The 10885-nt window shown below is 36.1% G+C and overlaps 1 protein-coding gene across 1 annotated transcript; it reads left to right on the top strand.

Moving 5' to 3' along the window:
- Positions 1–3913: 3913 nt before the first annotated feature.
- LOC103708424 (probable cytokinin riboside 5'-monophosphate phosphoribohydrolase LOGL10) lies at positions 3914–9072 on the top strand. Its single transcript, XM_008793346.4, has 7 exons — positions 3914–4138; positions 4968–5065; positions 5183–5213; positions 5647–5746; positions 7120–7190; positions 8404–8547; positions 8752–9072. Exons 1-7 carry the CDS (start codon positions 4019–4021, stop codon positions 8842–8844), a joined length of 657 nt encoding a protein of 218 aa, XP_008791568.1. The 5' UTR covers positions 3914–4018; the 3' UTR covers positions 8845–9072.
- Positions 9073–10885: the final 1813 nt, after the last annotated feature.

Here is a 10885-nt window from a genome sequence, read left to right as displayed (position 1 = left end):
TGGTGATGCATGCGAATGGGATACTTTGGGCCTCCGGCAGCTGAGAGTGGGGATTATCCACGTTGCATGGACATCATGATGCCGGCCACGCTACGGTGGAAGAACGAATGGACCACTCAGGTAGAGGACAGGGGTTGTATCTTTCGTGCATAGAAGGAAATTAAGGATCCACCTTCTTTCGTGCAAATTGCCATTCGATCGTGCAATGGATGCTTCTACTTCTGTGCCGGCAGGCGAATTAATTGAGAATTTTAAAGTGTTTTGCAATCTGTGCAGGATGCAATCGATCATTCTTTCACGCGAAAGATACAACCCAAATCCTTGGAGAGACAAGGGTTGTATCTTTCACTAGAAAAAAAAGATTCACCTTTCTTCGCACGGATCCACTATTGAATTGCCCATTGCATAGGTCTCTAAGGGCTTCAAACTGCATCCTACGTCAGCTGCACAAATCTCACATGCTGGCCTTATCCAGTCCAAGTTCATCTTATCCACTTCACTACATGATAGATTCCCTTCATCCTTGGCTGGTTTGCTTGATTAGTAGATAGCAGATTAATGATGCAAACGTGCATGGAGTGTAAGGATTGACGGAATACTTCCCTTTTTTTTTGGTGGGGGTCAGAAGGATAACTGCTTTAATAGACGAGCTACGTGTCGAGTAGTACCAACTGAAATGTGCATCCCTGAGCTAAATACGATCAACTCTGAGCTAAACATGGATTATTGTACAAATTTTGCTTAACCCCGTTTTTTTTCTGTCTTCGCTTTTCGACTGTGGGTAGGTAGACCATAGAAAGCCACAAACAGAGAAAAAGAGCAGGAGAGCAGGGAGGTTGGGACCTTCAAATATTATACAAGAGTTAGCATTATTCAAACAGACAAAACTCAGTTCCTACAGTCTTGGGGAGTGGGAGCTACAGTAGAAAACAGTGGAGAAACCTTAGAGAAAGCTCATGACGCAATTGTGGTAATCTAGAGGCATAAATAAATAGAAGAAATGGTAGTTAGTATATAAATAATGAATGATAGCAACCGGCCGGAATGAGCGGAAGGGAGCGGCGTGGATGATAGAGAGCATGCTTGGTCTGGAAAGGAGGCCTGCAAAGGGAGGTATGGGGAATTGGGTGAGCGTGTGGAATAAAAATACATTTGTTTCCTCTTCATGCGGCAACAAGGGTGCATGGAGATGAGAAGACCATAATATATATTATTACCACTGATATGAGATGGTGTCCTTCCAATTCTTCAGTGCTGGAGTCTTATTGGCTATACTTCGCCACCACACTCTCCATGTCCCTGGACAAAAAGCGTTTGGCTCCCCACCACCACCCCTTTCTCTTCCCATACACACAAGTACATGACCTTCATTAGCAAATATTCACCCCCCCCCCCCCCCCCCCCCTTCCTTTTTTTTTTTTTTGTTTTTTTTTTGTCCCTGTCCCTCTTCCTAAGTGAAATGCCATTCAAAAATGTAAAAACATATAAAATATATAAATAAATCTATCTCACCCTATAAACCTAAGTTTTTGAGATAAATTATGATTTCAATATAGTATCAGAACAGAGGTGCTAAATTCGAACCCTGTCTCTGCACTCTTTAACTCCATTATTAAAAATTTCATATGTTTGGCTCATCTTTTAAAGAAAAATCCAGCCCACATATGAGGAGGAGTGTAAAAAAATATAAAATATATAAATAAATCTACCTCATTCTAGAAGCTTAAGCTTTTGGGATAAATGGTGATTTTAACAAGGAACAAGTGCATTCGGACTCTACACCATAACTCCACCCTGTATCATACTAATTCAATGAATAGCACCAATTTCTTTGTTTCATATGGCTTGAATGCACTAGATGCCATCTTTGCCTGTAGGCTCTGCCACCCTTGGCAGCCTCTTGTATTGCTTTGAATTGTTCTTGGTTTTCTATGTCTTTTATATTTTGGCCACTATATGAAAGAAATACAAGTGAAGGCTAAATGTCCTTAGATGTCCATAGTTGATTTATTGCTCTCATTGTACTTTTTATTTTCTTGTAACTCGATAGGATGTACTCACATTAGAGCTATATGAATTGCTGTTAAAAAAAAAAAAAAAAGAAAGAAAGAAGAAGAAGAAGAAGAGGGCTAAATGTGCATTGGACGTCAAAAAGGTGTTGCAAACTTTTCCCATGAATTTTTACAAAATTTACGATGACTTGAGTCTTCTTTTTTTTTTTGAGCCTTTTTTGAAAAGGTGGTGGCTCTAGCCGCCTCGCCCGAACCCCAACCTTGAAACCCCACCTGGCGTCTAACCCATGTTTTGAGAAGTGAGATGTGACATCATCCAAATTAAATGCTTGTACTTTAAGATATACCATGTCATAATAAGATAAAAATTTATGCTAAAAGGCTGGTGTAATACTAATAAATTTAACAAATCGAACATAATAAACTTTTACAATGCTGTTATCGACGTACGCGCCTAATTTTTATAACATGAAGTTTGGTAAGTGCGGAATAGTTAGAAGATAATTAGCAGATCAATTTACTTATGAAGTTTTATCCAATCAAAAATTTAAAAAATGTTTTTAAAAAATGTTGTATGAGTTAGATTTCATGCACATGTAATAGTACATTTTTTATATAAGAAATGCTCGATAGAGGACTATGATCATTTATTGCTTTAAAAGTAGATGCGGGATACTTGGATCAAAATTTTGACTCCTAATCAAGTTGGAGGAGTGTCTAATTAGAGATAGAAATGAAAAACTAAATCAATCCCGAACCTAATTGGAAAACTAAAGCAATGGAGTAAGAAGTGTAAGAGGTGGTATTTTTATCTAATTATATATTACATACACACAACTTTCAAAAAAGAAAATTGGTTTGAGATACCTATTATTCACATAAAAAATTCACAAAAAAAAAAATCTACCCAATTTGGCAACTTCATAATTAACTAATCCGAGACAATAAATCTTATAACTTGCACTGCTCCCTCTTGTTATATGGCAAGAGAATTATTTTATGCTCATAACAAGAACTCCGCTGCATTACCCTCCATGAAGGGAGAGTGAGGTCTCAGCATTTAACCAATGAATTGCTCATTTAAGAAGTTGTTATGACATTAATGATATGCTTGTATAGTTGCTTTCTAGTATAGACTATGCTTGTATGTTATGACAGTCATGAGATGTCCATGTTGGGCAAAGTGAATCACAAAATATAAAAATTAAGATTTAAATAAAATATTTTTTCGTGTTCCATTAAAGATATTTTACAGAAGCCTAAGATTTCATCGTCAACTACTTTAATATATCCTGCAATAGAACAATGATGGAAGAAAATTTGTAAATCTTTAAGGTTATATCCAGCCATTTTGTGAAGCAGAAGAACAAATATCATACAAACCAACATGCTAGTAATATTTACAATTCTATATAGTTTCTATAGAGTTTCTAATTTGATCCAATATGATTATATATCTTCTATTTTATAAACTTTTTAAACCATTATCGTTCCCTACTTCATCTAAGTATTTTATCTTAATTTTGCTAAAAGATAAATTATCTTAATTATTTTCTATTATAGTAATTTGCCACATATAAATATTAATGGCTCATGTGACGCACGCTTTTTTTTTATTTTGAATTATTGGATGTCAGTGCGTCGAATACTCGAATCAAGTGCGAGTATAGAGGAAACATTTTTATCGAGCAGGTAATATGGATATAAATAAATCCATTAATAAGAAAACGTACGGCCTGACACGGTATCAGCATTTATTTATTCATGTATTTATTTGGTCGGCCCCACCATTGTTTTCCCACGTGTTTTGTGGGCGCGCGCGAGTGCGGCTTTGGCACGTGCGAGAGGCCCCCTGCGTGCTTTATATGGGCGCTTGGTGGCGCACTCAAGGGCTCGAGGCTGTAGTAGTTATTTGTATTCTGCTGTTCCACCAGCTAAAAATACAGGAGGGAAAGCAGAGCAAGAGAGAAAAGGCGTGAGAGAGAGAGAGAGAGAGCGAGAGAGGAATGGAGAGGGAGAAGGAAATGAATCAGTCCAAATTCAAGAGGATTTGTGTCTTCTGCGGGAGTAGCCAGGGGAAGAAGAGAAGCTACCAGGATGCTGCCATCGAGCTTGGCAAGGAGCTGGTATCCTATACTGCCTTGGTCCCTACTTCTTTCTTTCTTTACTACTAACTTCGAGTGCATCTTGTTACTTACTATTTTAAACAAAATTCTTATTTTGTTGTGTAGATTTCTAACTATTGGGATGTCTAAAACTCGTGTATTCTTTCTCTTTTCTTTCGTTTATATTAACTTTATCTGCATCTTATTTTTACCTGGTTATTGTTTAAAACTCAAGTTTTTGCGTGCTACTCGGTTTTGTAATTTTTGGGGTGCGTAAATTCGGTGCTTGTCATTGGCTATCATCTCTTTCTTCTTCTTCTTCTTCTTCTTTCTTAATATAATATTTTGAGGAAACTTTCTTATATTTGTATATATTTGTAATGATTTTTTCTCAAGAACGTATAACGGCAACTGGGTGTGCCTCCATCGATCCTTTGACTCTTTAGCTATTCTTTTTTTGCATCTCCCCCTCTCTGTCTCTCTATGCCTCTGTCTTTCTTTCTACCCTTCCACTAGTTATTGGAGTCTTTGTCATATATCCTCCTTTGTCTTTTTCCTTTTGCCCGCTATCTGTTCTTATCTTTACTTCCAACATGTTTCCCAGTGATATGGATAGCCATTAATCCATTGGTCCCTCTCATTTATGGAACCTCAAAACTAAAAGCCATTACCGATGGAAAGTACGAGAGGCCCCCACCTACCTCTCTCTATCTCCAATTTAAATGCGAGAGTTTTGCACTGTTAATTTTAAGGCATGGGTTATTTTCCACTAATACGTCATTGGATTTCATTGTATTTGATTTTTTTTTTTTTTGCTGTATTATTGTTCTAACGGTTTGGATTGTTTCAGGTGTCGAGGAACATTGATCTGGTGTACGGCGGAGGGAGTGTTGGCTTAATGGGTCTGGTTTCTCAAGCTGTGTATGATGGTGGGAGGCATGTGATAGGGTAAGTTATATTTCTTACTTATTTCATGTATTTTTATATATTTCTAGGTGTTTTTGAGAAATCTGGTTGTTTTGTTTTTAATTTAGCTCATTTTAACATATCATTGCCTCTATGCAGAGTTATTCCCAAGACTCTCATGCCTCCAGAGGTATGTCTGCTATTAACTAATTTTAAGTTCAAAAAAGTTAGAATGTGTATCCTGTTTTCCTCTGCAATTTAATACCTTCCCTTTGATACAGTCAATTAAGCCGAAAAAATCTAAATCTTTTTAATAAGCCTTTGGATCATCTTATTGCATCTAAGATTCCAAGTTCATTTACTATATGTTACTTTTGTTTTTTCATGAAAATAAGAAATTGTTTTTTTTTCCCTTCAAGCATAAATTCCCTTGCTTCTTAGGGGTGTGAAAGAACTGCTAATGCTTCTCAGCATATAGGACACTAAGATATCCTTAAAGAAGTGCTTGCAGCTTGAGGAACCTCAATCCCACTCCTCCTCCTCTCTCTAGCTGTGTTCATTCGAACCTCCTATTTCATGCAAAAAGATTATCCTCATGTGGTTTTGTTGGAAACTTTTGGCAGATAACTGGTGAGACTGTGGGAGAGGTGAAGCCAGTTGCAGATATGCACCAGAGAAAGGCAGAGATGGCCAGACAGTCTGATGCCTTTATTGCCTTGCCTGGTTAGTGTAACACCTGAACTCTATGGTAGATCAAGTAGACAAAAATGATACTCTTGATACTACTTAGTATTTAATAATTTAAGACTCTAGAAAAAGAGAACTAAAATCAAGGTAGAACCCATGCTAGTTTCTGAACTTTTCCACTCTTTTTTTTTTTGGTCTTTTTTGTTAATATATCCATGTTTTCTTTCCTTTCATTTTTCCTGGTTTTGAAACCAAGATGCCTATTTTTTTTTTCAGCTTTAGGTTATCTCAAAATTTCAAACACCATGTACAAAGGTCCTCTTAATTAAAATCTAAGAAAAAGTTTTTGGATTACTTTTATCTCAATGGAACCACTAATTTTCTTTAAGATGTAATGTAACTTTTGCACCCAAATAGTTGGGAAAGGCTGGATAGTTATGGTTCATGGTAAGCAATATATCTCGGCTAATCTTTCTCATGTACTTAATCTTTCTCGGAGATGTTGTATGCCTCTTGCAACATGAAGCGAAGGCTTTAACAGTTTTAATATTTCAGAATAAGCTCCTCATTATTTGGACTCTAGATGGGATTCTAATATGATCGAGTAAATAGGAGTTGAAACTGTCAAAACAATCTCGTGAACTTGAGGGGAAAATACAGCTAAAACCTTTTCTAATTTCTAAAACTGCAAAAGAGAGAAGCTCCACATAATTTTCTGAAAATATGATAAAAGTATACAGAATTGAATAATATGCTTTAAAATTATGTTCCTTCTAATATGTCATAACTAAAAAAATTCTGAATGTTTGGATAAAATAATTGTATGATAAGAAAAAAGTTGTTGTTGCTCTCTTAATTTTCCCCAAATGGTAGAAGTGTAGAGCATCACCTTAAGCGAAAAATACATGATAGGAGAATTGGCTTTTACAAGTAAACCTCTAAACTATCAATATGTGGTGCTGAAAATTAGGATTTTCTAAGAAGTATGAACACGTAATTGTTTGTGCTATTGGTTAGCAGCCTGTCAAAGTTTATAAAGTTTGCCAGTCAAATCATGTTAAAACTATTCTCATTAAGTTGTCTGTATTTATTCTTTAAATGCATAAGAATTAACTTGGTTCTAGTCAAGTTACTGGCTGTGTTGTGAACAACTTGGCTCAGATGAGAAATTAATGAGCTGTATCCCTCTTGGGTACTCCATTGCTTCACATTTCCTGTCACTAAATTACTGTTATCCTCAGAGGTAACTCCTGCAGAAGCTAATTTTCTTAAGCAGAAGGTAATTTGTTAGGAGCTTTCCAAGAAAGGACTAAACCAAGGAAAACGTCTAATAACTAGCAGAAAAATGTTAAAGCAGTCGAAGAACAGTGATTCGTCATAGCTCGAAGCTGATTTAGTGGACTTTGCAGGAGGTTATGGAACTCTTGAAGAGTTGCTTGAAGTGATTGCATGGGCTCAACTGGGAATACACGACAAGCCGGTAATGAGAAGTTTTCTTACAGTAATTTGGGTCCAACCAAGGTTTTTGTGTATGTATTTCGATTGCAGTCACCTGTCATCTCTTGGATTATTATTTGCTTCTGCATGTTTTTGATTTTATGATACGACTTGTGTGAGAACTGCATATTTGAATTACTACAGGTACTAAAACCCACAAAACTAGTTGAGCCTTAATAGAAGTGGTCTCCATTTGGTGGAGGTCAAGTTATTAATTCCCTCAAAGCTATATTGGAATTTTTGAATAATTTCAGGGATAGTTTTGTCATACTTAGGATCTTATTCAAAAAGATTAATCAGAAGGTGTTATTTCGATTCCTTAGTTCTGTATAAATATCAAGATATATCCAGTGCATAGCCAATATGGGATTAAACACATGTCTGCACGAATGCCGGAAGACCTTCAAACAAATGCATATGATACAGAGGTTTGTTAAGCTTGTTCAAATTTGCTGAGGCATGTAAAGCCTTGTGCACAAGATGGGAAGGGCCTTAGTATCCAACTATAAGATTCATATTAAAAAAAAAACAAAAAAAAGGAAAAATGGAATGCTTGCATTTCTAATATTAGATTTCTCCAAGGCATTTTTATGATCTACAGGGTATGAATTATTTGTGGTTTAATTTTGTTGTGTGATGACTGGTTTCTTGGATATTTATTAGCTTGCTCGGTTGACTGGAAACTCAGCTTGCATTTTCAATCATTTTGGTTTTCCAAGTCATAGCAAAATTTTCATGGTTGGTTCAAGAGTTATCCAATTTGTGAAGTTGACTGACACCAAACTCAAGTAGCAAGTAGGTCACCTCTGCTAAGCAGCATTTATTTTTCATTATTTTCTTTTATCTTTTACACATTTTAAAAGTTTGCCTAGTTGACTTGCAAGTCAACCGTAGTCTCTTTTCTTGTTACATTGGTCTCAAGTCAACTTAAAACAGTCACAAAATCATGTTTCAAGCTGAGTTTCGGACTTATCCAACTTGTTAGGTTGACTCACCTCAAACACCAAGTAATTTGGTCAACTCTGCTGAAATTTGCTTATTTTTTTTACCATTTTTATTTAGTGAGAAAATGAGGTGAGTTTTGAACTTTATGAACTTTGATAATGTCAACGTTTCTTGGATCTATATGTGTCTGTGCACTGGAGACTAAGCAGCTGCATTCCCAAAAATCTTTTTATTTTTCGGACTTCTTGCAGGTGGGATTGCTGAACGTAGATGGCTACTACAACTCATTGTTATCTTTCATCGACAAAGCTGTGGAGGAAGGTTTCATCATGCCAAGCGCCCGCCATATCATCGTTTCAGCTCCAACAGCAAAGGAATTGGTGAAGAAATTAGAGGTACTTAGAAATTTACAGGACTTGCAGCCAAGTGCAGTTTATATGCTGTTGATGTTGTTCATTCATGTAACATGAAACCTATTGTTAATGTATATAATCACACAAAGAGGCATAAGCAATAAGCACGAATATAATTTTTATGCATTGATCTCAGATTACAACTTGCAAACATTGAATTTTTTCCATGTTCTTGCGTTCTTTTAGGTATACTTCCCTCGTCATGAAAGAGTTGCTCCCAAGCCGAACTGGGAGATGGAGCATCTGGGACACTGCCAGAAATGTGATGTTTCTAGATAGGTAGAAGGAAGTTTGGGCAAGCTTTGGAAGGCATTAAACCACATTTTGGTAGGGTGTTAGGGGCAGGTTGAAATGACCAAAACTTTGTTGTATGAGATAATGCTTAGTGTTTCTTGTTTCTTTCTTTCTTTCTTCTTCTTCTTTTGTAATTATCACAAGGCACCTCAACATGGAAACAGTTCCTTCAACTTTTCTTAAGTAGAAATTATGGTTTTGTCTATGTTCAAATATTAGAAACAGACTCTAAAATATCATCTAGTATTTCTTCTTGGCCAAACCTCTAAAGAGTGAAATAAAGCATTCACCTAAATAAGCTGTCTATAGATGCGGTCCTGTTTTCATTCTCTATGATTGTGAGATCTACTGAGCAAACATTAATATCACAATCCATCCTTAAGAGAGAATTCGGTCTTATAATACTTTATTATTGCATAAAAAAAGGCAAGGCTTCAGTCATGTAATCATTTGGCCTGAGATGCAAGAAAGCTTTTCCTTTTCCTCTTTTTGTGGTGAAAGATGGAAGATAGGAAAAAGGAGCGGGTTGGCAGGCTTTTACAAAATCTTTGTGCAAACAAAGCCCAAACCTGCCCCAGTTTAACAGATTTACTGAAAAAAAAAGCCATATAATAGATCAGTCAACTTACCTGATCCCAGTCCTCCACTGGCGACAGCTAAAAGTTATCACTTTCAAATTGGACCAGGCATCTGCTCGGATCTAATAGGGTTGTTCTAATCATCTATATACCACAAGGGCATTTGTGAATATACTAATTTTATCTCACTTCCCATTTCTGAGTGATAAAACAGGACACTTTCTGAACAGCTTTTGTTTGAACTCATGCGCCGGCAATTTACGCCCACGAATAATATTAAATGCTGTAAAATGCAAATCCAACACGAGCGAGGAGAAAACTTTTAAGAAAATAAATAGTCGTGATACATCCGACGATGTCATTGCATAACATGCGTAAGAAAAATGCTTACAGCCAGGTCCACAACAGTTTTTACAACTATAGTTGAACAGTATAACAAGATCATAGATTATTACAGCAACTGCTCTGCATGAACTGCTCCCTGTAGTACACAGTATTATGAAAGATCAGCTATGTTTAGTTAACAAAATGCGAACTCTCAAAGATCAGAAGTGGAATGGCATATCAGTTTCATTTTGTACCTTTATATTCTTCTCACTATGTTAATTATATTAATTTCTATTTGTTCATCTGACAACTGCAGAACATGAGCACCAACTAGACTCAATTTCTTGTTCAGTTTCTCCCTAATGATATTACCTCATCTAGTATCTTGAGTGCTGCCAGCGATCATAAAGGATTCACCACAACCACACTACCCTTCTGAATTAGGATTTATAAATATGAACTCAGAACTGCAGAGATAATTATTTCAGAATGAATAAATGACTCTAATTTATTGGCCCGATAAGAAAAAATATAGCAAAAAATCGAGCTAGATGATCAGCCAGGAGCAAGCATACTTTAGGGCATCATTAACAAAATCCATCTTGGTTCCAACCACATGCATGAGAGCTCTTGGATCAGTTAATTTTAAATATTCCGAATGACAGTCTCTCAAGCAATCATCATCCTAAGATGATCAATGAACTAATGTTAGGCTACAGAACACACGAAAACACAAAAATAGTTCTACACATTCACCCCTTGTAACAAAAATGACTATGTACACCTGCTAATATGTGTCGACACGGCTTTCTAGCAATGAATGGCTTGATAAAAACATACTTTATAAATGGATGGTGGTTCACTTCTGCAGAGTAAATAGGATCAATGGATCAAATAGTATTCTAAGGGCCTCCTTGGACACCCAATCACCTAAATTTAGATATTGATAAAACAGGTGGCAGTTGTGTAAAGATAAAAAGGAAGACAAAAGTCTAAAGTAAAGCTAAAAGATTATCAAAGAAAGATAAAATGGAAGACATAAATAAACTGTTAGAAAACTTATTTGAGAAATTCAAGAACCAAAATAACCATCAAATAAAGAAATTAGCTCCCTCTATATG

The sequence above is a fragment of the Phoenix dactylifera genome, chromosome 2 (assembly GCF_009389715.1).
Source record: "Phoenix dactylifera cultivar Barhee BC4 chromosome 2, palm_55x_up_171113_PBpolish2nd_filt_p, whole genome shotgun sequence".
NCBI lineage: Eukaryota > Viridiplantae > Streptophyta > Magnoliopsida > Arecales > Arecaceae > Phoenix > Phoenix dactylifera.
This window is presented reverse-complemented; position numbering and strand designations above follow the sequence as displayed.